The 26,741-nt window shown below is 46.9% G+C and overlaps 1 protein-coding gene across 1 annotated transcript; it reads left to right on the top strand.

The window, feature by feature from the left end:
* Positions 1 to 971: 971 nt before the first annotated feature.
* FAM83C (family with sequence similarity 83 member C) lies at positions 972 to 25,716 on the top strand. Its single transcript, XM_075721400.1, has 4 exons — positions 972 to 1,638; positions 8,679 to 8,846; positions 13,282 to 13,406; positions 24,774 to 25,716. Exons 1-4 carry the CDS (start codon positions 1,084 to 1,086, stop codon positions 25,714 to 25,716), a joined length of 1,791 nt encoding a protein of 596 aa, XP_075577515.1. The 5' UTR covers positions 972 to 1,083.
* Positions 25,717 to 26,741: the final 1,025 nt, after the last annotated feature.

The raw sequence follows: 26,741 nt of genomic DNA, 5'->3' as shown, positions 1-26,741 counted from the left end.
GCCAGTTCTTCATTCTCTGGTTAGCCGCTGTGGAGTTCAGTAGCTCCAGGGTAAGTGAGCTGAATGGGGTGGGGGAGGTCCGCTCTGCGGTCTGGGGACTCCTGCGTGCCTCCTGCGCACAATTTTTCTGGTACTGCATTGTTTTCTGGGTGGTGCATTCCTAACGTAGCATTTTAAATCACATATTAATGTCTGCCTGTATTGTTTCTCCAAAAATAGCTCCATGATGCTTTTGGAAAGCTGGAGTTAACTAATCCAAAAAACCACAGCATGTGGGTAGTGTTGTCATTCACATAGCACCAGACTCCGAAGTTTGAATGTCCCTCCCTCGAAGGATTTCCAGGGAGGTGCTAAAAGACCACATGAGCTAGTGCTCTTGTAGCCTGTGGTACCTGATGAGATGAGCTGTGCTAAGATTCTTGCTGTCCTTCATACAAACACTGTGATATCAACAAAGGCGGTGTCTTGGCTTCTCTGCCGGCTGCCAGTCTAGCAGAGCCCGGGCTCCCAAGAAATGCTAAGGAGGAGCGTTAGCTATGGTTCAGGGATGAATAAGTTTCTTGGCCAAGTCTGATTACCCACTTGGGATATTTGTATTTCATTATAACTGACACTGAGAAGCGTATTTGATTTGGAACAAATTTCAAGCAGGAACAAGTTTCAGCATCTGCATTTCCACTGTGAGCACAATGAGGGACAAAACAGGTTAGAGCCTGCTTGGCCAAGGGTGGGACTTCTTGGCAGGGAAGGGGAGGGCAGTACATGAATCAGTTACAAGGAAATGGAAGGAGCGGCTTGAAGAGCTGATCTTCCTCCCCTTGCAAAAGGGATACTCTAAGCACTGAGTATCAGGTGTGTGTCTGAGGAAGCCAAGTGAGGGAGCTGGGGAAAGCCAGCTCCTCCCCCAGAGTGGGCGGCTGTACCTGGTGATTAACTCCCAAGCAGAGGAGTGGAGCTCATGCTGAGTCCTGAAGGAACTCGTTGGGAGGAGCTCAGGAGTGCAAGAGGGCCAGAAAAGACCTGGAGTCGGACAGAGGACTAATCCAGCTGGAGAGGCACTTCTTAGCGTTAGCAGCTCCGGTCATGTTCAACTACCTAGCAGTAGAGGTGAGACCCCAGTTCCACCGCAGCTATGGGGGCCAGCAAGGGGTGTCTGGGCCTCTGAAGAGCCGTCTAGAGCAGCTGAAGAAGCCGTGGTGGAGGGAGCCCACCCCGCTGGTGCTCCAGCACAGTGAAACAGCCAGGCTTGCCATAGACGCCTTTCTTGAGCAGGGGGAACGCGGCTACCTGAGTGCCATCGCTGAGGAACGGGAGCTGCCTTTTCTTTCTGCCCTGGACATGGAATATATGAGCCATCAGAGAAACCAAAGCTTTCCAGATCCCAATGCAGTGAAGGATAAAGAGGCTGACTCTGGCGACGCGGACACTGGAGACAGGTCCTCCCTCGACTCTGAACTAACGTCTGGCACCTACTTTCCGCTCATGTCTGATGTGCACCCTCCAGAGCTGGAGCTGGGGTGGCCAGGGATGCCGCTCCTCACGGTGTCTGGCCAGACTCAAGCCACTGTGATTTTCCAAAGAAACAAAGCTAACAGCATTAAGGATTTGCTCCGGTCTCTGATCAGCCGGGCACGGACGGTACGTATAGAGCTGCGTCCCTTGAGTGGGGTTTTGTGCCACAGCACCCGAGTCCTGGTGGCTGGTCCCACAGCTGTACACCAATGCTCCACGCTGTTGCTGCTCTCGAGGTGTCTGGCATGATGTGACTGCTTTTTCTCTAGCAGATCTGTAACTGTTCCTGCTCTTTTCCTTTGCTGTAATTTCTTTCTGCCTGGGATTCCATGTCATACAGGCAGTGCCCTTTATCTGCGGGTATGCAGAGCACGGTACCAAAGCCTGGAGCGAGTGAGTGGCAGGGTGTGCAGCGTTAACGCTTTGCTGTCCTCAGCTGGCAAGCGTGCACCGGCCGGCGCTTCTGCCCTCTGCCAGGGAGTTTGCACAGCCAGGGCTTGTCTCGATCCCTGGACATCATCTTAAATGGGACAAGAGGATACCACTGGTGAGTTGCTGTGGGAGAACATAGGACCTGAGTAAACTTGTGGGACTGAAAATCCCTGTCTGTGGTTTGAAGTAGGTTAGAATACAGCATCGTATCTTCTAGACTTGACATCTGTGCCTCTCTGAGGATGAGTAAGATCAGCCCGTTTTGCCCCATCACACAGTTTCTGCTGGGTAGAGATTGCCAACCCTCGGATGTAATAAAAACTGGACAACTACGATACTTGCCTACCAAGCACAATCGTGGTGTGAATTTACTCACTAAATTATCCTCCTTCTTGTTTCTTTTTAGTTTGCCGCTATACTGTGTACTAAAGCAGCAGCTCGGACAACTGTATCTCAGACACATTTTCAGCTTTTATTGTCTTTGTCCTCTTTACGGTTCTTTTAATCTGTTCCATGTTAATTTGCTTTTGTAGTATTTCATTTCAATAGCATGGCGATACTGAGTAAACTTTTAGTGCAAAGTTCACTTTTAACCAGTCAGCTTCTAGGCAATTTCTCTTATTACCCCGTTAGTTTCTTACTTAACTTTACAGTCACTCCTTAATTTCATTACTGCCTAGTGCAGAAAGCAGGAGATAAAGAATTGTTAAGCACGGACTTCAGTCGTGTCAAGAACACAGCTCAGGCAGGCTGAGCTGAAGTGTTATCTTCTATCACCATCTGCAGCATTGAGCAAACAAAGTTGTGTTGTCCCCAGCAGATGAAACAGGGGCCATGCAGCAGCTCAGATTGCTGTGCAGCTTCGTAGCATCATCAAAGAACCACGTATTGAAATTTGGGCGTGATATGAGGCAAATGGGGATCTTTTTTTCTTTTGTCCACAATAAGACTGCTTTGCCACGTAAGCTACTGCTCAGTTGTAAGCAGGCATTGCTTAATGCCTGAACTTCTGCTGCACCTTTGTAGGCAAATACAGGAAGTTTTGTCCAGAAAATAAGCGACAAAAAGCCTGTCCTGGCAGGCAGCTGATTTATGATATCTTAAATGATCTGAGAAGTCCTGTGACACTTACTGCATCCTTTTCAGCAATGGGGATTAAGACATAGTTATGGCAGAATGCATGTCACTTAGCACATGTCCCGGATCTCTGATGATAATATCCTTTAAACCACGTGAAAAACATCTTCCTGCTTCCTCAGTTCACAGGAACTTCTCTCTTGCTGCAGGGAGGTTGCCCAGCAGTAGGTGCTTTATTGTACTTGAAGTACACTTTGAGCTTTTCACTTTTTTTGCTTGGCTTGAGAAAGCACTGACAAATCTTCAGCCCTTTGTGTTCAAGCTGGGGATTTTCACGCAGTGTTTTTTAACTGTTGCGTGAGATGTGAGAATGAGTTTTCATCCATTTTATTGGTTTATTACTGGTGTTTTACTGGCTTCTAGGTTGGCAGCTCTGGCCAGCACTTCCCATGATTGCCTGTGTGATTGACAGCAGTTCCAGCTCTTTCACAACCCCAGTTACGCATCTTTAAGTAGTTACTGAGCCGTTTGGCTCATCACCCCATCCAAAAGCATGTTACCTGTATGTCTTTTAATGACAAAAGAGCAACCAGAGGTAAAACCATCTTTTGCTTGAAGTGCCAGTAGCAACTGTGTGGAGAACCGCTTGCTTTTTTGCTTTTCAACTGCTGGTTCTGCATTTCAAATATTTTCTCCACTAGACTTTACGCTCTCGTCATAGATCCCTCCTTTAGAGAGTTTCTCCTCCTGAGTGCTTACAGCTAACGTGGAAGGGAGATCCCCGAATGCTTTTCCTGGGTCCTGTAGACAGGAAGGCGTGTGTCTCGAAATGTTGTTTGCTGTTTTCTCCTGTACAGTCATACAGAACAACATCAGCTGACATATTTTGCAACACCATATTTGTACTGACAAATCAGCAAAAAGGGCATTTGTTTTATTGGTACCTTTTGCTGGTGTGGTTTGTCTTTCTATTTTGCTGTATTTAACCAGCTGTCTTTGAAGATGTATTTTCAGATTTGAGCTTTTCTCTTTGCAGACATAAGAAGATGCAGCGCAGCCACACCTTAGCCTTCATTTGATAATACTATTACAATTTTACTTTCGTTGGGTGAGCTCCAATCTATTTTGAACTGTCCATGCCGCTTCTTTCGCCCTTCTTGTACAGCTCTGAGACTGGCTGCGCGTATGCATTTACAGGCGATGGTAGAAGGGTCCCTGATGGTCCCCCAGAAAAGCAATGTATGGCTTTCAAATGGCAACACTACGGTAATGACCAAAACCGCACTGCTATTGGCAAATACCAGTAAAACCAGCTGTGCTGGTTAGAAACCAGACAGATGGCAACCCCAGTGGGGTGCTGGTAAGTGCTGTAATTCCCAAAGTGATGACTGCAGTAATTGCTGAATTGTGAGTTTCCAGAAGTTGATTTAGAAATGTCATGATTTAACCCTACAATGGCAAGGTGTGAATTTTCTAGAGCCTGTGGGGCAGCTGTGTCTTTGCAGTGTCCTGACCGTGGACTTGGAGGCCGTGATGAGCATGGTGAGGAAGCGGGATGCTCTGAGCCAGCCCCAGCCTTGCAGCTTCCACCACTGGAACCGAGGGGCTGGAGGCACTGGATGTGTGTTGCTGAGGTTTGTAAGGCCAGATTGACTTAAATGCCCAAGGCTTTTAAATGTGAGATACGAGTTGTCAGGAGCCTGAATTGGAGATGGTACTTAGGTACCTGACTTCCACTGCTTTACAGAGCTATTGGAACGAGAGCTTTACAGAACGAGAGCTTTACAGAGCTGTTAGGACGAGAGGAAATGGGCTTAAGCTGCACCAGGGGAGGTTTAGGTTGGAAATTAGGAAAAATTTCTTTACGGAAAGGGTGGTCAAGAATTGGAACAGGCTGCCCAGAGAGGTGGTGGAGTCCCCATCCCTGGAAGTGTTCAAAAAACGGGCAGATGTGGCACTTTGGGCCATGGTTTAGTCTGGTCTACCCTTGATTGGCTTAGAGTAGACTTGGTAGTGTAGGTTAATGGTTGGACTGGATGATCTTGAAGGTCTTTTCCAACCTAAACGATTCTATGAAATTATCTTTGAGGCTTTGGACCTCGCTTTTGTGACAATGTGTTCTTCAAGGGGAAGACTTCCAGGGTTATCTTCCCCCAGAAATTCTTGGCTTTGGGGTTGAGCTGATGTTATTATAAGAGCTGCCTGCTTTGTTTACGGAGAGGATATGGTGATCTGAGCGGCCCTTACGGTTCTCCTGTGGCACCCACGCTTAGAATGAGCAGCCCCACCATGGGTGCCTGCATCTCCACCATGCGAGGCTGTGGCAGGGCACAACCTCCCCTCTCTCCCTGCTGCAACGCTCCTCGCTGCAAACTGCAGAGCACACGGGGCTGCCAGCCTTCTGCCCCACATTGGCTGTGGGTGCTTGCCAGCACCACCAGCAGCAATTCTACCTACCAAATCCCTCCTGTGAAGGTATCACACGTGAGGAGGCTGTCAATAGCGCCATAGTCTGTTCCAACTCCTGATGCCAAGCAAAGACCCGCTTTGGAAAACATGAGTCTGACTATCACGCAGGGCTCCACCCAGCTTACACAAGCTGGCGTCCCGCTGCCTGGGGCACTTGCTCCCGCGCTGACGCCGGAGCCCTGCCGTGAGGCTGCCAGGAGATGCAGGTCTGCCTGGCCAGCTGCATCCAGCCCAGGGCACTGGGTGCCACGGGTGACTCTGTGCCACATGCTGCCATGCGCAGCCATGCTACTGCCTGCTCAGCCCCATCCCTCTCACAGCGAGCGCTGCAGGCTGGCAGTGCCATTTCTGGGCAAGCAACAGCCCCGAACTCTGCCAAAGCCTGTGAGCACTGGTAGAGAAAAGCAAGATGATGTGGACCTTCTGTGCACGCTACGCGCAAGCAGTGCCTCTGAGCACGTGGGGTCTGGGGACAAAGGAGCATCGGTGTCTCCTGACTCCAACACATTGACTTCCCAAGCCAAGTTTAGATTGTCTCCAGGGCCAAGCCTGCCTCAGACCTAAGCTTGAGATGAGCTGGAATATTGTGAGGCAAGTGTGGCTGAGAGGGACTTGCCTGAGGCCTTACACGATGCTTGGCCTATAGTTTTTTCTGGGTGCTTCATCGTTAGAGGATGGGTGGCCCATCAGAGTCATTTGGCTAAATTGCCTTTGGTCTTTGGCTGAAGGCCAGTATAGGAAGACATGGTGAAGTCCTACTTTTTTGTGCGGGTCTCAGCGGTACCTAATGCTGATAGCCCAGCAGTAGCATTAATTAGGGAAGCTGAAGATGCTTCTCACTGCTTTCAGAGCCCTTCCAGGGTTGATTCTGCTGCCTGTGCCAGACGGGCACATTTCAGGGGGGGAGAAGAGTTTGCCAGAGCCTCATGAGTCTTCTGGGAAGACAACACTGACACGGGCTACAAAAGAGGTGCCCTTCGGCGTCAGGCTCTGAAGCCTGTATCTCCCAGGGCCAGGGTGAGAGGGTGGAGATGTGGTTTTGGCCTGGACAGTAGGAATGATTGTTAGCTCTTGATGACAGCTGCCTTGTGTCCCATGTGGATGCCTGGGATCACACCAGCCTCCAGGAAAGTTCTTCCCCAAACCCCACTGTGGTCTTCTGCAAGATGTTGAGGATGAATGACAGTGTGTAAGGCATCATCGCTGAGATGGTCTTTGGGAACAAATCAGATAGAGCCAAGAAATCTTGTCCATCTGCAAAAGGGATAAATCCCCAAGGCAGCAGGAAGCAACTTTTTGGCATTGCTGCCATCTCTGCCATGGCTGCGGTGCAGAGGGTCTCTCCATGGTGTGTGCAGGCAGAGCGGGGCAGGAGAGCATGGGGACGCCAACGGGGCCCCTCTCTGCCCGTGGCAGCTGCCTCCACTCTGCACCTAGGCCATGATGGGCCTGGAAAGAGGCAGTTTATTAATGAAAACAGAGCAGAAGAGCTGCTGGGCAGTGGGCGATCTGGGGCCAGCGTGCCAGTCTGGACCAGAGACATGTCCCCACATCCAAGGGCAGTGATACTTGGAGCTCCTCTACTCTTTCCTGAAGCTTCACCCCAAAACTCAGTGCTTTTTGGGTCATCTTTATTTGGGCATTCTCTACTAGGTGCAGAAACTCAAAATCAGAGTTATGCACACAACTCACAAGTATCAAACAGTTATTATTTACTTATTTACTGCTAAGATATGGTAAAGACTGGGACTAATGTACTTGGTCACTAGTTCCATTATTTTTTCAGCTTTTGAAATGAAGCTGGCCTGTTGGTAAATACTTGACTGCTTTACCTTTTTCAGTCCTGCAGTGTGTTGCCATCTTCCATGAGTTCTCAATGTTAACTGTTAATGGTTCAAGGTCTAAGTCATGGGATTGCTCTGCAAGCACCCTCAGGTGAGTGCATCAGGCCTGAGAAATCATCCAGCTCAGCAAGTGCTCTCCTGCCTGTTCCTGCCTTCTCCAAGATGTCCCCCTGATTCCTGTCACTAATGGTGATGGCCAGCAGATGGATCCCAGCAGTTCCTTCCTGATCCAAATAATGGATCAAATAATGCCTTGATGTTGTCTGCTGGCAGCCTCACTCTGTGAGGAACAGTGGAACAGCTTCTCCAGTCATGTCTTAATATTTACTGATGATTGATCCGTTGTTCTGGTTGCAGGTCATACTGTACTTTGAATTTTGTAGTTCTGGGTCAACTCACTTGTAGTAGGTACTTGTCATGACCTACCTTCTAGTTTTTGGAGAATTCCTTTAGCCAAGATGGTCTGCTGCCTCCCATCCCGTCTCCACAGTGGGATGGGTTGTCATGGCCACCTTGAATCTCATTCTTTAAAGAACTGGCAGTTCTCTTTAAAATTATTTTCCCCTTTAAAACTCCTCCCTTGGAGACCTTATCTTGCAAGTCTTCAGTTTATTGAGATAGACTTTCTTGATTTTTTTTTTTTTATTTTTTTAAAATATTGTTAGTGTTATTCCTTCTTCCTACTGTTGGGTTTCATAACTATCGCTTGCATCCTGGGCTGCGTTAGCAGGAGTGCTGCCAGCAGGGAAAGGGAAGGGATCCTTCCCACGCATGTTATTCTACGATGTTGCCTAGTCACCCCTAGGATGTAATCCTGGAACAAGGACATGCACGTACTTGATCAAGATACCTTCTCCCTTACCTGGCAGTGTGTCCTTCCTGAAAAAAATGATACTTCTTTATATTAATATGCTAGTGATCTGTGGAGTCACTCATACTGATGGAATAATGATTTTGGTCAGTTTTGGCTCTTCCGTTTATATGCTGTATTTCTGGCCTATTTGCTTAAGGCAATACATACTTGTTGCATCAGTGGTATTCAGAGTTTGTGCACATGCATTAATTACCCTTTCAGCTATTTCTTTCTGTGACTGACAGATGAGAGAGGAGGTAGCTGGATGGGGAATGCTGTCATAGTTATTAGAAGTGATTTTATCTGCCATGGTGGGGTGAGGGCTGTTAAACACAAAAGTCCAGAAGCAATCTCCACTCATGCGGTCACAGGCGCTCAGTAACTCAGGAGGTTTGAATACTTAATTCATAGTTTAAAGCACAATTCACTTGGGCGTGAAATTTCAACAGTCTCTTGTTTTTTTTCCTCCCCACCTCTTTTCTCCTGGCTAGGTGATAGCAATTGTGATGGATCTGTTTACAGACATGGAAATACTGTGTGACCTGCTGGAGGCCTCAAGCAGACGGCACATCCCCGTTTACCTGATCCTGGATGAAAAGTACTTGAAGCATTTTGTGGAAATGTGCAATAAAATGGCTCTTACTGAGGACAGCTTCCCAGTAAGTTTTCAGTCACACGCTGGATATGATAAACAGGTCTTGGAATCAATGAAAACCAGGTACCCTGTGTTCTGTTCCCTCTGCCTGGTGCCTAGGACCTATCCTTTCTCCCACTGTCCCAGGCTAAGAGACCGTGGCTGTTTGGTCTAGGAAGTTGAGATCTGTCTAGAAGCACAGGGGAAGGAGTGGGGGAGCCTCCTAGTCCCATATCTTGACGTTTTGTGGTCCTCATTTCAGTTTTACACGCAAGAAGTGTGAAGTCAAGGCCAATAAGATGCAGTGCCTTACTGAACGCTTTGCTGGGCTGGTGCAGATAGGCAGACAGAGGTAGACCAGCAAACTTATATTCATGTGGACCTGGATGATCTCCTTTCCTTGTCCCCTCTCAGCCCCTGCTCTAGGACATAGAATTGCAAGGCTTAAATTGCTCATAATTTGGATCGCTGAGCTCAGTTTAGATTCTGGCCAGAGCTGCTGTAGTGCAATAGCTGGGTGGGGAAGGGGAACGGTGAGTCCCTTCAGATGTCCTGATGCAAAACCTACCATTTCCTCCTAGCCCTGCTGCACCGCCTCAGTGTAAAACCACATGTTAAAAACCTCATGTTAAGAGCTGCTTTTAGGCTTTGCAATTCAGTTGTGGGTTCATGAGGGATTTGTGAGGAGCCCGATTCCCCGCCCAGTGGGGTGCCCATCAGCAATGGTGTGTGGTTGCCCAGAGCAGGCAAACAATAAAAATTAATGTGTCAGTGTGACAAGCTCTCTTGGGAACTTGCAGACTCAGAAATGCACCCCAGCATCTTGCTGCTCCCCATATAGCCTTTCTGGCTACCACCTATCAACGGAAGTTGGTTTTTTGTTGTCATTTGTTAGTCCTGCAAGGCCAGCAGTCCTGGCTGTGCTCCTTCACCCGGTGCACAGGATTCCCTGGACTGATTCTCTTCCAGCCACTGATTTCATAGGTTTTCCCTTCATCTTGGTGGGGACTGCTTGGAAGTTATCCAGTTACCTCAAAGCCATTCTTAACTAAAAAACAGGCTAGGGAAAATGCAAAAATAATGTTTTACAGCATTCAAAATAGATGCAGTTACAAATGTCTTAATTTCCCCTCATTTTTAACCTGTCTGCACAAAGATTAATTTAGAGAGGCTTCTTTCCCCTGACGTTGGTGATGCTCTGTCCTTTCTTGCTTCTCGCAAGCCAGACCCATTTCATCCTGCCTCTTGAGATGGTGACTGTTAGGGAAAACTGCTTCATGCTGGAGCGTGTTTGCTTTCATGAACAACTGCATCACTGAAGTTACCTGGTGGATCCAGATAGATTCCATCTCTCCAAAATGCATTTTATTTGCTTCTTATCCAAGAGCCTGGCCATTGTGTTTAATTAAAATTAGAATGAGTTTACATCCATGGAGATGTCTACGTCCCTTTGTTAGACCTGATGTCATCTCTTGTGCTTGAATGGCTAATTAACGCTTGCCTCCCCCGTTCAGTGACTCATTGGCAGGTCTCAATGAGAAGTGCCTCTTAAGCTGATGCATCTCAAGCAGTGCATTAACATACATGCTTGATATTCACATCTAAGTGGAATGAGTGTACATACTTTATTCCTGGCTCTGAGGTGCGACAGGATGTGATGGTAAATCTCTATTTGGAATAATTGGTGACTATTTGGGGTTTAATGGGGAATTTGGGGCAATTGCCCCTCCAGCATCTTACTTCTAAGAACATTGTGTGAGCCTGCTGGTGTCAAATCCTGGTGCTGAACATCAGCAAATCCCACAGTGGTGCATCGAGCATTGGCAGCGGTCACAGCAGAAGACTTAACTGTTGGATTTTTTCAAATGGCCATCTGCTGAACCTAAAACTACTGTCTAAATCGAGTGAGAGTGGTACCTGGCAGTCTGGCTTTCCTGCAAGACTGTAGGATTCTCATCTTATTTGGACAATTCAGGACCTGGATTGCCAAGAGGACAAGAGGATGGAAAAAATGAGCCAGATATCAGAAACTCGCCCAGCCTTGGAAAGGATAAAGGGAGTGAAGAAATACTGTGGCAACAAATCTATGGGATATCCCTTACTTGAAGTGGTTTTAACTTCCTGGGGCAGGGAGAGGAAGCTCCTCCCAGGGAGAACTAGTATTAGTTAAACCTCAGCACTGGAAGAAAAAAAAAAAATCCCTGTGTTGATTTGCAGCAGGATTAGGTGAACACCTCCCCAGGCACCCAGCATATCTTGCTTTATATCAGCAACTCGTGGTGGCATTTCAGAGTATCACAGGTTAATGCAAGTTAGCAGGGACCTCAGGAAGTCATCCAGTCCAACCTCCCGCTCAAAGCAGCATCACCTGTGAGGTCAGAAATAGTTGGTCAGGGCCTTCTGGTCTAGTCTTGAAAACCTCCAAGCATGGAGACTGCACAACCTCTCTGGGTAACTTCTTCCAATGCATAACTGTCCTTATGGGGAAAAAGTTTCTCCCTTCTCATAGGTGACAGATGAGGACATGTTCTGGGACACAAGAAGGCAACAAGTGAGAGCCCCAGTGCAAAGATTGTGAAGCTTCAGCTCTGTCCCTGCTAAAAGTTTCCATGAACTCAAGAGAAGACTCAACAGGTATTTGGAGAAGAAGTCCAGGGGAGGTTCCCACTAAGACAAACCACAAGAGGCTCAGGAAATCCCCTGAGCAGAAAACAGTCAGCAGCAGTATTAGGTGGCAGCATCATAAATGATTGCCGCCTTCCTGCTCTTCCCCAGCTGCCATTGCCCATGGCGAGGGAGAGGCTCTTGGGTCAGATGGACCCCGGTCTGGAGGAGATTTGCTGCTGTTACGAAGCCCCGAAGGCAATGGTGCTCCTTGGGTGGGCAGGGAGGCTTCCTCAGCGCGATGCGAGAGTCAAGCCTTTCCCACCCTGCTGCGACGAGCTCCCCAGCAGATGTTTCCGGGAAGCCCACCTCCTGCCCTCAGGGGCTCTGACGGAAGAGGAAGGCCAACAGGAATGGAGTCACCTGCTGCAGGGTGACCGCCTCCCGCTCCTCGCCCCCGAGGCACAACTTCCGCGCCGTGAACCCTGCATGAGGCCAGAGACTGGGCGAGCCGGTCCCCGGCTGTGTACAGGCGGCCCGGGGAGCCCCCCCCTCCAACCCACCCGGGAGGAGGAGGAGGGGGACAACGGGGTGCAGCGATGCCCAGGAGCAGCTCCTGGAGCCGGGGCAGGGCCGCGGGTCTGCGCCCTGCAGAGAACATCTGTAGGCAAAGCACAACTCTTCGTGCTGGTACAAACTGCCGTGTCTGACCAGACCGAAATCTGCTGCGTGGCGGAGGGAAGGCTGCCCCCTCCACCGGCCACGGCCAGCGCCCGCCTCCCCCAGGAGCCAAAATGGCCCCAGCGGCGCGTGCAGCCCGTCCAAACTGCTGCCGGTCTTCGTCTTCCGCGGGGCTGATGCTGGGCGGGAATGAGCTGCCCGCTGAGGGACCTGCCGGGCCGAGCGCGGGTGGTGACGGTTTGTGACGGCTCCCGGCGTGCCAAGGCCGCTGCCGGTGGCGGGGAGCTGGCCTGGAGGGGCAGCGAGGGTGATCCGGCGAGGCCGGCCTAGGTGCAGCCTTAGGGATGTTTATTTACACACGAGATGTTTTGTTTGGCGCTGTATCGTATAGACCAGGCCGGTAACTGTTTGCAGAGACTGTTCTCCTCTTCTGCCTTCCCCAGCCGAGGTGCAAATAACTTTTATTATGGGCAAAACCCTCACATTACGCAAAAGGCTCCTGATGGATACCGAGAGCCTTATTTCCCATTTTGTACCGGGCAGTCGGTTTTACAGGCCAAAGTTGTGCCAGAGAACTTCTTTGCAGTCTTTAAAACAGATGAGGATCAGCTGAGTACAGCAGCTGAAAATTTTAATACAATTTTAAAATATACTGGAAAAAAGCAATTCTTAAAAACACAGACATGCCTTTCTGTAAATCTTTTGTATTGAGCGATGTTTTGGTTTTAAGAAGCCTGTCACTGTATAAAATCAGGACAGCACATTGACTTGATTAGAAACTGGCTAGTTGTTATGGGTCAAAATTTAGTTTAAATGCAGAGCCATCAGCTAGTGTGGTTAGTTGAATATTATCAATAATCTGGAAGAAATTGTATAGTCTTACATACTTTAGAAATTATCTGTAGGCTCATAGGATTCTCCAAATTTTTTTCAAACCAGCATTTGTACCTAAGTGCAACTTGTTAATATTTCCTGTTATTAATTTTATCTTATAGAAGCAGACAGTGTGACAAAATATTTGGTATGTAGAAGCCAAGGAATACTTAATGTCTTGCTGCATTCTACCTCTGGGAGCAGAGCTCCTGCTTGAGGGAGGCCATTCGTGATGCATAAGGGAACATTTCAGTTTAGTTCCATTCATGTCCCCTTACCAACTCTGCTTCCTTTGGTTTCAGAACATGCGCATAAGATGTCTGAGTGGAGACACGTACTACAGCAAAGCAGGCAAGAAATTTGCCGGCCAGGTTCTGGAGAAGTTTATCCTGATTGATTGTGACCAAGTTCTTGCTGGTACCTACAGGTAAGAAAAAGTAGCAACTACTGTGACAAAAACTGGTGACACTGAGAAAATATTCATTACCAAAATACTGAATGATGTAGCTTTTATATTTTTTTCTCCATGATAATGATACACTGTTTTCCCTCTTCATTTCCCCTTATAATGTCAGGTTTCATTTTGGTGCTTTACCTTCTTCTACTCCATCCTCTTGCTCTTACCTTGCTGTTTAGCTTTCAGATACCATTAACTGCTTGTCTGCCAACACCGACAATTCCTAGACACATCTGTCTATGAGTATCGCTTCATTTCTTAAAAATTTAAAAAATGTTCTGCCAGGTCAGATGATGCTCTGCCTAGCCTAGATTCTGTCTCCAGCTGATGCTGTTTAGGGAGAGCGGCTCAAACTCCTGTCTGTGGTCCCTCTCCCTTGTCCTCTCACAACACGCGCAATCGTTGCATTCATCCCTACGTACTCCCTTCAGTACCTGTTCTGTACCTATTGCCCGTGAATTTGCTCTAACTCGTTGTCCATTCTAAACCAATCTCCTGCTAATTTCATGAAGTGCCCCTAGTTCTAGTGCTGCAGATTGGTAAAACAGCTGTCCTACACTCAGTTAAGTCATTGCTTTCACAATTTTCCAAGCCTCCATCTTATCCACCCTCCCTGCCCTTTTCTTATCTAAAGTGAAGACCTCGGCCTTTTCAGTCTCTCCTCGTACGGCAGCTGCTGCACCCCTCAGTCATTTTAATTATCTTTCTCTGCACCCTCTCTAACCTCACTATGTCCTTCTTGAGATGCAGAAACCAGAACTGCATGCAGCCCCCAAGATATGGCTGCAGCAAGGTGTTACAGAGGGTCAAAATGATGCCCTCTGCTTTGTTTTGATCACCCTTGCTGACAGTGGCCCACATTCGTTGAATTTTTTAGCTGCCATTGCACACTGAGCTGATGATTTCAGAGAACTGCTGACGATGATTCCGAGCTTCTTCCTGAGCTGTTCCAGATTCAGCATCATACAGGCCCGATTCAGATCATTTTTCTCTGTGGGTACACCACATTTTCCTGCAGTGAAGTTCATCTGCCACATATTTGTCCACTTGCTCAGTTCTGTGAGGTCCTTCTGGATTTCCTCACCTTTGGTGAGGTATCCCACCACCTAAAGGAATTGAGGATCCTCTGCAAACCTGGGGATTTCACTGCGCCGCTCCATGCCTGAGGTCACCGACAGGATGAAAACCAGTCCCAGCACCAGTCTCTGGGGCCTCGCTGCTGACTCCTGCTCATCGCTGCTGAAAAACGACCATTAAGCGCTCCCCTTTGCGTCCTGTGCTTTCACCAGCTCTCGGTCCGTAACAAGACCTTTCCTCCATGCCCATGGCAACTCAGTTTCTTAAAAGGCTTTGGTGTAGAACCTTGTCAAAGGCTGTTTGAAAACCCCAAAATACGTAGTTGACTGGTCCCTTTACCCATGTGCTCACTGGCTCCCTCACCAAACTCCAGCAGGTCTGTGAGGCAGGGCTTGTCTTTCCAGTAGCCCTGTTGACCTTTTTGCAAGAGGCTGTGCTTCTCCATGCCATCAGTAATCTTGTTCTTCACAGTGCACTCTGCCACGTCCCAAGGTGGAGGTCAGGCCCAGTGGTACGTGGGCCTCAAGGTTACGTCCAGAGCCCTCTCTGTAGATGGGATCATGTTGGAAACCTCCCAGTCCTCAGCAAAGATGGCTTTGCAGCGGCCCTGGTACACAGCAGTGAAACATGTCTCAGTGCCACCAACATTAGCAATGGATGCAAAAAATTCATTGAGGTTCTCTGCTATGGTCTTGCCAGCACTGAATGCCCCTTTTGACCCATTGGTCTCAAATGGGCCCAGCAATTTCTTAACTGTCAGTACAGCATTTTTGAACAACCTACAAGCCGTAGTCATCTTGGGTTTTTTGGACCACTCCTTTTCATCTCTTTTTGACTAATTGCTGCATTTTTACATAGTTACCTTTCTTGAAATTGAATATCCATGTGCTGCTGCATTTATTTAGATCGCTCTCTCCAACTACAGAGTTAAAATTGCGTTGTGAGCGTTATTACAAATGGGCTCTTCCACTTCTACCTCTGGAACCGAGTCTTATGCATCATTCCAGACCACATCCTGAATAGCATCCTTTCTTGTGGGTCAAACAATTTAGACTAGTTAATTCTGGCAAGTAACCATTTATTGCTTCCAAAAAGTTTTTCTCCACAGCTCATCCCAGTGAAGCATTAACCTAGTATGTATATGAGTGGATGAAATCTCCCACTATTACTACCTGTCCTAATTTTGCAGCTTCTGTAATCTCAGTTAACATTGTCTGATCCCCATCACTGTTCGGATCAGCGGGTCGGGAGTACTGTTCTTGTACTAGATTTTTATTACTGACTCTGAGTTTTCCACCTACAGGTCTTTCCCACAGTATTTTCACACTGTTGCACATCATATCATCCTTCAGTGCAACTCCCCAGGACAGACTTCTGATATTTCTGTGAATTTGGTGCCCTGGCGATACTTTATTCTCCTTCCACCAGCTCTCCTTGAACACTGCTCTCCCTCTCCCTTTCTCTCTCTTTTCCATCTCCCAGCCAGCACATCTGCTACTGGGAGTACTGCAGCCTGGTACTATACCTAGTACAGTAGATATTTAGATTATTCTCCCTGCAGATGGGAAAGCTAGATTCAAAGGATGAGAATAGTTACTGAGTAAAGTCAAAGATCCAGGGTGGATCCAGGGGTGTCTTGGGATGATGCAGGAAAGAGGGTAAGAACGTTCCTACCCAGTGGCAGGTTTTACAGTTCAACAGTCTTGTGCACACAGATCAGAGGTTTCAGAACCTCCAGGGTTTTATGCTGTATGTCCTTCCTTATGTTCAATTTGCCATAGGAGACTCTTTCCCACCATGGTTGGCCTCCGCGATACCCTGTGGCAATGGGTTATACAATTTAATTTATGTTTTGTGTGAAGAAGTGATCCATTGTATTTACATTAGACCTACTGCTAGATAATTATATTTGATGCCCCCAAACTCCCATAACCTGGGCACAGTCAATCACTGTTTCCTGTTTACTTTCTTGACTGCATCCATGATTCCGTCCTCCTCCATTATAATCCCTCATGTGAATCATCTCTTCTCCAGCTGAAGTATCCTCAGCTGTTCAGTTGTTTCCCATGCAGGAGAGCTTCTAGACCTTTAATCATAATGTCTATCTTTTGTGAGACAAATTGACCAGAGCTGCATGAAGTGGTCAAGATATCCCCACCCGCTGCACGTTAGCATTGTTGCATCTGGCAGTTCCTAGTCTGCAGTTTGCCTTTTTGACTAGTGCTAAACATTGAAATGATCGTTGTTTTTTTAACTGTCCATGGGAACTCTGGCCTCTTTCCTGAGTGTTAATATCTGAGAACTCATCAATATATAGAGACTGTCAGGGTTTTTGCAACGGTTTGAATTTATTGACATGGAATTTTGTCTACCATTTGGTCACTTATTCACCCTATACCGTAAGATCCTCTTGCAGCTTCTGGTTATCCAGTTTTCTTTTGACCACGCATGGCAATTTTGTCATGAGCTCTGACATGGACGATGTTTCCACCATTTTTCAGGACTTTCTGAATATGTTGAACAGCAGCGATCCCAGCACAAAGCTTGTGGGATTCCAGTGGGTAAATTAAAACTATTGCTAGCATTTGTATCCCATTTTTAATCAACTGTTACTCCTTGGGAAGACCTTCCTTTGTAATCCATGACCACTTAATTTTTTCTAAGAGTCCTTGCTGAATGACTGTGTCAAAACCTCTTTGAAAATTCAGGTATCCAACATCAAGCAGATATATGCATCTGTGTGCTTGCTGCCTCCTTCAAAGAACTGCAAGAGGCTTTTGAGGCATGGCTTCCTTCCACAAAAATATGCTGAGTCTTCAGCGTTATGATTATAGTTATTTATGCATCTAATAATTTTACTCTCTATTTGCTTCTACCAGTTTGTTCAGTATGGAAATAAGACTGGCTGGTTTGTAGTTTTCCAGGAGCTCTTTAAAAGGTTCACATTTACTACTTTCCATTCCTCTGCTACTATGTTCAATTTTAAATGATAGGTTATTCACTGGTTAATAATTGGAAAATTGCTGACTTCCAGTTTCTGAAGGCTGTTTACTTTAATATTTTCCTTTAATGTGCCTTTTAACTATGGTGACTTTTTGGATGTTTTAAAATGCCTTTATTTTGATAGGTACATTTTCTCTGAGACTCTAATATAGCATCTTTAAACAATCTTAGTACTGCCTCAAGCATTTAACCTTTTTGGTTACTCTTTTACATTTCTTTTTAATAGCATTCCTCACTTTAAGTATTACTGTTGTGGATTATTTCAGTCCTGAAAGAATATTTGATATGGGTATGTCATGGTTATTTTTTTGCCGAGTGGCCTTTCCAAAGAAACTTTCTCAACTGGTACTGTTATTTCTCCTTTTGTTGGTTTTCTGGTTAGTTCTCCAAAAAGCAGTTATTTATAGTGTCTAAAATGCAGTTTCTGCAACTCTCCTAATAATGGCCCCCATTTAACATGGGTATAACTGAATCTCCCTTTATTCCTCCACTTTCTGCTGCCTTAGCCTCTCAGCACTTCCTTAGCATGGCATATTTGCCATCAGCACTCCGCTCAGAAAGTTCACAGTATAGCCCTAATACTATGGTTTTCCTATTTGGGAGTGGAATTTTAATCCAACAGAAATATATTTCATTTGTTAATATATCATTTACCTTATATGACTTTTTTTTTTTTAAATGTATTGTGCTACTGCCCCAGCAACATATCCTCTATTTGTCCTTTCTGTATAATTTCTACCCCTGCAGTTATACTGTTCCTTGATTTTCTTCTACCCAGTAAGTTTCTGAGATACCTCCTGTGTCAGAGTCATCATTTGAGCTCAGGTATTTCACAACATCTATTTGTTTCTTTAGCTCATAAAATGTATGTATGCATGTAAACATTTGTATCTGATCTGGTTGTTCACCACCGAGCACTTCTCTAAACACAGTTTTATTTGTTCAGATGCTCTTCATTGATTCTAATTTCTTACCTAAGTGTCATTGATTTCCATCCTGTCCTTATGTTTTCTTGCTTTTATTCCTAAGGCAAAGTGGGCAATCTCAAACTGTGTGGCCTTCTATACATCACAGCTTTGCTCCACATTCCAATTTAAAGCCTCCCTATATCTTCTGCATTATATTGTGCAGCAGCCAGGTTTCATTTAGGTTAAGATGGAATCCAGCCTTCTTTATGGAGTCACTATGTTCCTACAGTTTTCCATTTCCTTATGATTCTACCATTCGTTCCCTAACATCATTTCTCTAACCATGTCCTGAAATGCTCTTTTACTTCTCTGTCCCATTCTAAGTATGGAAGAGGGAGCATTTTATAAGGCTACCAATAAAATCCTGATCTTTTTTAGCTTCCTACTTAGGTGCTTTTATTTTACCCCCGAGACTCATCCTATCTCTTTTTATGTTAATGGGACCTATACAGACATTGACCGGTGGCTTCCCTTAGTGCTCCATAACTTGGATCCAAATGTCTCTACTGTCCTTCATCCCAGTGAGCAACTCACTCTTCATTCTTTGCTGTCATCCCGCCTGAGCACTGAATCATGGAGGACTACATCTGTGTGCTGTCTCCTATGGACACCAACACAATTTAGTACCTTCCGTATAGCTTGGTTTGTACAACCCGGGGACAGTTACCACGCTGACCGTCAGCTGTCTCTTTTCCAGACTCAACTTCTCCTGTTCCTCAGAGGATTCAAGTCGAGTGAAAGGATTACGCATGTCTTGTAGGCCACGATGTAGTTCATACACCCCCAGGATGTTTGCTTTTTTCCTCAACACTGTGACGCTACGGACGCGTGTTTTCCTTAAGACATACTCTAACCCCCAGAGCTGCTGCCTACTCATTCTCCAGCCTGTGTTTGTGCACCTGATGGTGACTGCCTGGAATGTATTTTCTTTGAATATTTTCCTGTTGAACTGCACCCATTCTTTTCAGAACCTTTTTCAACCTTGTGTCTGTGCAGTCCCTCTCCATTGGATACTATTTGTGAATTTAGAGAGTGTACACTTCCATTATTTATGCTGCTCATGAAGATATGGGATAGCACCAGAGCCAAGACACTAGATCCCTCTAGAGCTTCAATACATCCTTCTACACTGACAGTCAATCCAGATGTCTAGTCTCTCTGCATCCTTTCTTGCAGAGGGGTATTTTCCTACTCTATTCTTGACTATTCAGGTATTCAGTAAGTGTCTTTTTAATCCTTCAGCTGTAAGAGACTCTTTTCTCCTCAAAGGCATGCTCAGATCATGCCTGAAATCCATTTTTAGTCTCTAGTTACATCTCTAGCCATCAGATTCTCTCTTCTGAGAGCCCTATATGCAGTATTACATGCACGCAACAAGAGTAGTATACATATTGACATTCTCACATTGAACCCCATATGTTGATACTGTTCTCTATGCTGACATTTTCCTTGATAGTTTGGTAAGAACCCTTCTTATTTTCCAAAATACTCTTGGCAAGCTGAACTCATTCTGATATATTGCTGCCTATTGATATGAATCGGGCACTTTTTTGGAGAGTTTTCTAAATATGGGAACCAAGCTCACTGCTCTTATCTTACACAGCTGTAGGCAAATTTGTTTAGACCCCTCAACTCTTCCGTGTTTATTGATTAAATATTTCCCTGTGTTTTCCATCTTTAACATTATATTTCCTCTAAATGAAGACAAGGAGAAAATGGGGTTTATTGAGATATCTAGGAAAAGCAATAATCTAAAATCCTAAATATAATTATATATCTAGTTATTTAGTAGTATTCTGGGCACCAGAAGAAATAGTATGTTTCTTTGAGCACTTAACAGAGTGAAGGATGTGAAGACTAATTTACTAATGCAGCAGATGAGAGGAGCCTAAGGGCAAATGGGGCTAGAGCTAAACAGGATCTTGAACAGGAAAACTAGAGTAAACATTTACCAGGTTAGGAGTAGAGAAAAGACGTGGCATTGTCAGCCTGAAAGGGAGTTACGTGACTGTTTGAGTTGCCTTAGAGGAGATTAAATTTCTCAGCTCAAAATGGAAGATGGTCAAAGTATCGGTATGTGTCCTGGCACTGGCACAGAGAGGAAGGAGCTCATTGTTTGCTATATCATAGTGAAAGAAACTCAAGATTTGGGTTTGAAGCTGACACGACAACTGAAACTGAAAACTGAGAGGAGAAAGTTGAGGATTACAAAAGCTCTGCACCTGGCTTCAGTACAGAGGAAGAAAAAACTAAGTGCGTTAAGTGTTTGGCAAAGGACAGGTAAAGCTACGTGGGTTTGAAGCTGGAGGAAGCTTGGAATTTCTTTAAAAGAAAGGTGCTCGTACTCTCAGGTATCCACATCCCAAGCAATAGGACAGAGCTTTGAAAGTGAGTTCCAGGTCTAACTTGATGAACAGTCACCTCAAGAAAGAAATTCTAATGAAGCAGAAAGTGCGTGCATAAGGAACGGGAAGCACAGTTTATCAGCACGGAAACCCCAGGCTGATATGTACAGCAATAAAGTGAGCGTTGCCAGAAGATAAGTTATCTATAACCTTGCAGAGCACACCAAAGCAGAGGAGGAAGTCCTCAAGTGTATAAATAAAAAGTGAATCCTGAAGAAAGAGACGAGGCATGCTGCTGTAAGGATGAATAAGAAGTAAGAGATAACTGAGATGGGATGCCCAAATTAACCGAAGATATTGCACTGTTTTTAATCAAAATGAAGATGAAAAATGAGGAGTGGAAATGATTTCAAGTGCTTTGGAAGCAAGCTTAAAGAGCTTACTACAAGAAAGTCAGATTATTGTCATTTTACCAAAGAAAATGTCACTTGAAATTTAAGGTCTAGTAGTGAGTGTTGCGTAGTATCTACAGTTAGCAACGAGCAAAAATGATACACGGAAGTTTGTACCGGCAAACAGAAAGAAAAGAATGCCTTTGACAGCCAAAGTGACAGAAAAGCAATAACAATGAGTACGAGAAACTACTGAAAGTAGGAAAAAACCTGCTGCAAATTGGTATCTCATCAGGTGGAAATGGCTGAAGCAGAGACACTGGGTGTGAAGCCCTGCGGGTCACCCGTGCGGTGCAGCCGAGGAGGGGCCCTGCAGCCCTAGACCCTACTGCGGTGTCACCCAGGGGCACCCAGAACTGATCCTGCTCTGGAAAATGCTGCTGGGACTGAGGCTTCGGCTGGAATACCACAGGGCGCTCTTGCCACGGGTGCTGCGCGCCAGCCAGCGCAGCAGGGCAGGGGTGCTGCGGTGGGACGGGATGGTCTCCCACCTCCTGGGAGGTGATGTTGTGACTCCATCTCCTGGCCAAAGGCTGAGCTGCACGGGTTGCTGGAGGGTTCCTGCTCCAGGAGTGTCTGAACGCCAGACAAGGAAGGGATCCTATCCCACAGCGATCCTTTCCCGGACTCCCGTAATTTGTGCCCCAGGGTGATTCAGAACTGGATATGGGATCTCTGCATGCAGCAGTTTGTTATGGAAAAAAATAATGGCAGGGAAATCCTACTGGTTTTAGAAACTCGTGTGAACTTTTAGCATCCGCAGAGGCCTGCAGCGAGGAGCTCCACAGCTTGCCTGTGCGTTGTGTTGTGCACGGAAGCACCTCTTCTTGTCTGGATTGAATCTGTGACCTGTTCGCTTCATTCAACGCCTCATTTTTATACCAGAAGAGACCAGGAATGATCATTCCCTGGCTATTTCCTCCGTACCATTCATGGAGGAAAAGACCTTTATGGGTTTGTAGCAGTGGGAATAGCCATGGCTGGCAAGGCCACGTCATCCTATCATGGAAGCCTGTACTATGGCAAGGAGGAGGGCTGTGTCACTGGGGGGACTTGGATGATTCCTTCCAGGTCCTGCAGTGACACCGAGTGGGCAGGCCCCCGTTGGATGGGCATGGGAAACGGGGACACGGCAACGCCTGGGCTGGGAAAGAGCCGTAAGAGGCATCAGTGGCAGGGACAGCCATACGACCAGGGGAGTGTACTGCTGGATCTGAGGCTGCTCCCCTTACGGGGGAAGGACAGTCCGTGTGGATGAGAGGAGGTGGCTGGGTGTATCTGTCTCGGGGGTTTCTGTAGGGAGGCAGTGCTTGGGTCAGAGGGTGCTGGGAGAAGACAGAGGGTGGAAGTCACTTCGGCTGGGGAGGGAACGAAAACTGAAGCAAGACCTGGTGTTTGCCTCCTGCTAAGGTAAGGCCAGAGGCCTTGACGGGTAGCTGTTGCGATGTTCCTGCTCGAACATTTGAGTCTGAGACATGAAACCTCCTAGCCAGAATGAGGAGGGCAAACGTGACCGCTTGCACAGCTCTGTTTCCAGGTCTGCTGGCAACAGCGGTGCCAGGCTGGGTGAACAGGGATGGGAGTCGTTGTCCTCCACCCGGCTGACCCGGGTCCTCTTGCGGTTCACGGGACAACGCTCGCAGTGCGAGGGAAGCGAGCCCTCCAGACGAGAGGGCGCTCAGCCCTCTGAGCGCGGTGGTGGTTTTGAGGAGTTCAAGTGAACACAAAAGTACGTGTGAGTGGAGCGGGTCCTGAGCCGGGATACGTCTGAGCACTGTGCGGTGCAGATACAGCATCCTTCTGTGGAAGGGTAATAGCTGTAGGCAACACAGACGGGAATGCCAGCGCTGCTGGGAGCCAGGCAGCGCCCCTGGGATAGACGCCTCTGGCAAGGTCGATACAGGCTACGCGAAATCTCCCCTGTCTGCACTCCTGGGTTTCTTCAGAGAACTCTCACGGCTTTGAGAGAGAGAACTTTCCTTTGCAAAAGCCTCCTTTCCTATTATATCATATTTACCTATGTGGCCATTAATTGTAGTCTTTGGAAGAGACTCTACTAATTTGTGCTGTGCAGTTATGAGACTTAATGGTCTGGAACATTAAAAAAATTGTATCTCATTAGCAACTCCTCTGATAACCAAGGCACTTTCAAGTGAGAGATAACACATCCTGATCAGTAGTTGAGCTATTTCATCCTCACATTCCTTCGGTGCTCTTGGGTTAATGTTACCTGGTCCTGCCAATTTGTTACTCTCTGCTTCGTTATGTTTCCTAATCTCTGTAGAAGAGATTTCAAAATGAGACTGATCCTCCCTTACGTTCTGTATAAAGGTGGGTTCGGGGCAGGGATCATCCCAAGCTCCTGTACGATAAACACCAGGGATCATCCCAAGCTCCTGTACAATAAACACCAGGGATCATCCCAAGCTCCTGTACAATAAACACCAGGGATCATCCCAAGCTCCTGTACAATAAACACCAGGGATCATCCCAAGCTCCTGTACAATAAACACTGATGCAGAGGAATTATCTGAGCCCTCCTATTACGCATGCACCATGTGCTAGCCCCGCAGAGACCATGTTATTTCTTATGCCTTTCGCAATGTGTGACCCAACCTTTTGGAAAGATGGGCTTTCTGGTCTTAATAGCGTCTCCTGTGTCATTGCGCCATCCCAGCTATTTTCTGGGTTTTTTTTCTCATGTCTGTATGTGAGGTTGTATGCATTTGCTTTGAGTATGGTATTTCTGAATACTCTTCATGCCACCCGCAGAGGTTTTTCACTCTTACTACTTCTTCATTCTTACTTAATTTCCCTGTTTTGATATTAAGCAGAAGAGTATTGATCATTTTATGTTGCTCCTTGGGGGGGGAGCGTATGCTGAGCGTAAGTATACTACTTTCTTAAAACAATATTATGAACCGTAACAACTGCGCACTGCTCAGGAACAAGCCAAGAGCGGGTTTTCCTACTGCAAGTTCCCAAATAGCTGTCTTGTGAAGTAAACATTGATGAGGTCCCAAAAGGTAGCACTGCACGGGCTGACAGGCCTGCCCGCAAATGGTTAGCGGGTACTCTCCAGCACACGGACGGGGCGGGGAATGGGAAACGGCGGTTCCCTGCTTATGGGCAGAGGAAGCTGGAGAAGCAAAGCCCTGAAACGTGCTGCCGTGCTTTTTAGGCAGCGACCAGTTGCTGCTCTACATCCTTCATAAGGCTAAGGAAATCCGGCTGATTCTTGTTTGTTGTTTATATTTTCATACAGTTCATTACATCACCAAGCTGATAAATGACTATTTTAGGGTTGTTCCTTAGTAATTATGTAATGAGTACATTCATCTCTACAAGTAACCTCAGACTTGCATCCTTCAGAGAAAGTTTTAATGACATAAATTGGGTAGCAATGCAATCACTCAAATGTCAAAATCAATGCTAGGTATCTTGGCGCTCTGTGAGCAAAGTTACATGTGCGTTTTTTTTCTTTTTTCGCAGTTTCACCTGGCTTTGCAGCCAAGTCCACACCAGCCTGGTGACTCACTTCCGTGGTCAAATTGTTGCGGAGTTTGACAAGGAATTCCGGTACTTGTATGCAGAGTCCAGAGCAGTGACCAGCTTCTGTGTGCCAGATCCTGGAACGTGCCCCTCTTCTCAGAATACCTCAAACGTTGCCAACTCCCTTCTAAAACCCACACAGGTGAATGATGCTGAAACGTCGAGCCCCTCCAGCAGCCTTTCCAATGTGAGCATCAGAAGCATCAAAGTGTCTCCCTTTCTGAAAAACTCCAGCTGCAACGTACACCAGGAAAAGCAAGATTCAAGCTCTGATTCTGGTAATAAGAAGGGGAAGGAAGACACATCTCTGAAGCCCGCTTGCCCTAAGCAGCAAGGCGAACCACCAGACTCACCGAACAGTCCTCCCAATAAATCCACCCCAGCCTTGTATCACAAATCAAATCTCATCACAGGAAGGACATTCTTGCAGCCGGAGCCTTCCCCTGCCCTGAGCTCCAATAAACCTGGTTATGAAGGGGACAGTAAGGCTGACAGCAGCCACTGCTCCCCACTGAGGCAGGAGCAGACGTCGCAGTCCCTTTCAGAGGGTGCCAGTAGCGACGGGACAAGCGTGAAGCAGAAAGGGCCTGCTGCTACTTCCAGGGAAGCGACAGCAGAAAATGACAGCGCTTTTTATGGGATAGAAAAAAGGCAGAGTCCCGGACAAGGAAAATTGGACCTGCTGTCCCCATACAGCCAGCCAAAACGAGATAAAAAGCCTGTAGTTCCTTGCTACGATAAACTCCCTGAGGACATGCTGATGGAAAAGAGCAGCACATACGGGGCTGAGAAGAGACTGACTCTTGGGCACAGTAAGCTGGATCTGATCACCAAGTACAACAAGCTAAAATCTAAACACATACACAGTCGGTTCGAACTCTGACCTGGGCCTCGAGGTATCCTTTGGTCTTATTTTCAAGCGGTTGCTTTTCCCCACCAATCATCACGTCTGGGGCTTGAAATCAAAATATGGGTGGCAAATTAGCCTTGTTCCTATTAAAAGGTGTCTGTGCTGTTTCTAATATATGCAGAAGACTGATTCAGCTGAGATTAGCAAGTACAGTTCAAATTTTCAATTACAAGATCATGGCAGGAGAGAGAAAATGACATAAGCATAATCCACATTTGTAGGTTCTTTTTACCCGTTGGCGAAAGAACCGTTTCCCCCCAAACTTACAGCAAAACCATTGCTACAGCTGGAAACTGTTTGACCACTGAGGTCTTCAGGGCGAACCCAGGTTCTCTTTGTAGTGAGTGATTCCTCTCCCGCTGTCCACGTGCTGAATATGAAAGGGTCAAAGGCAGGGTAACGTTAAGAATAAAGGAATAAAGGCGCTGTTCTGCTGGAAAGAGCTGTGTTGGGTCCCTCGTGGGGAGGTGGCCAGGGCCCCTCTGTGCTGGGCTGTGCCGCGCCAGGAGGATACGGGTGGCACGTCCGGGTGCATGGTTGGCATCTCACGGTTGACATTGGCGTGTAAGTGGTGTCTGCACATGGGTGGGATCACCCCATGGGTGGTGTCTGCACACGGATGGTGTCTGCACATGGGTGGTAATCACCACACAGATGGTGTCTGCACACGGATGGGTGTTTGCACATGGGTGGGGTCACCACACAGATGGTGTCTGCACATGGGTGGGATCACCCCTTGGGTGGTGTCTGCACATGGGTGGGATCACCACACCGGTGGTGTCTGCACATGGGTGGGATCACCACACAGATGGGATCATCCCATGGATGGTGTCTGCACACGGATGGTGTCTGCACATGGGTGGGATCACCACACGGATGGGATCACCCCATGGATGGTGTCTGCACACGGATGGTGTCTGCACATGGGTGGGATCACCACACGGGTGGTGTCTGCACACGGATGGTGTCTGCACACGGGTGGGATCACCCCTTGGGTG

Source organism: Pelecanus crispus, chromosome 14, assembly GCF_030463565.1.
Source record: "Pelecanus crispus isolate bPelCri1 chromosome 14, bPelCri1.pri, whole genome shotgun sequence".
NCBI classification, from domain to species: domain Eukaryota; kingdom Metazoa; phylum Chordata; class Aves; order Pelecaniformes; family Pelecanidae; genus Pelecanus; species Pelecanus crispus.
Note: the sequence above shows the minus strand (reverse complement) of the source record. Positions and strands in the feature narration are given on the sequence as shown.

Excerpts from the sequence above, each read along its gene's own strand:
- FAM83C (XM_075721400.1), top strand. The coding sequence starts at position 1,084 with ATGTTCAACTACCTAGCAGTAGAGGTGAGACCCCAGTTCCACCGCAGC. Across the intron at positions 1,639-8,678 it reads TGATCAGCCGGGCACGGACG|GTGATAGCAATTGTGATGGA; the intron begins GTACGTATAGAG and ends TCTCCTGGCTAG. Across the intron at positions 8,847-13,281 it reads TTACTGAGGACAGCTTCCCA|AACATGCGCATAAGATGTCT; the intron begins GTAAGTTTTCAG and ends CTTTGGTTTCAG.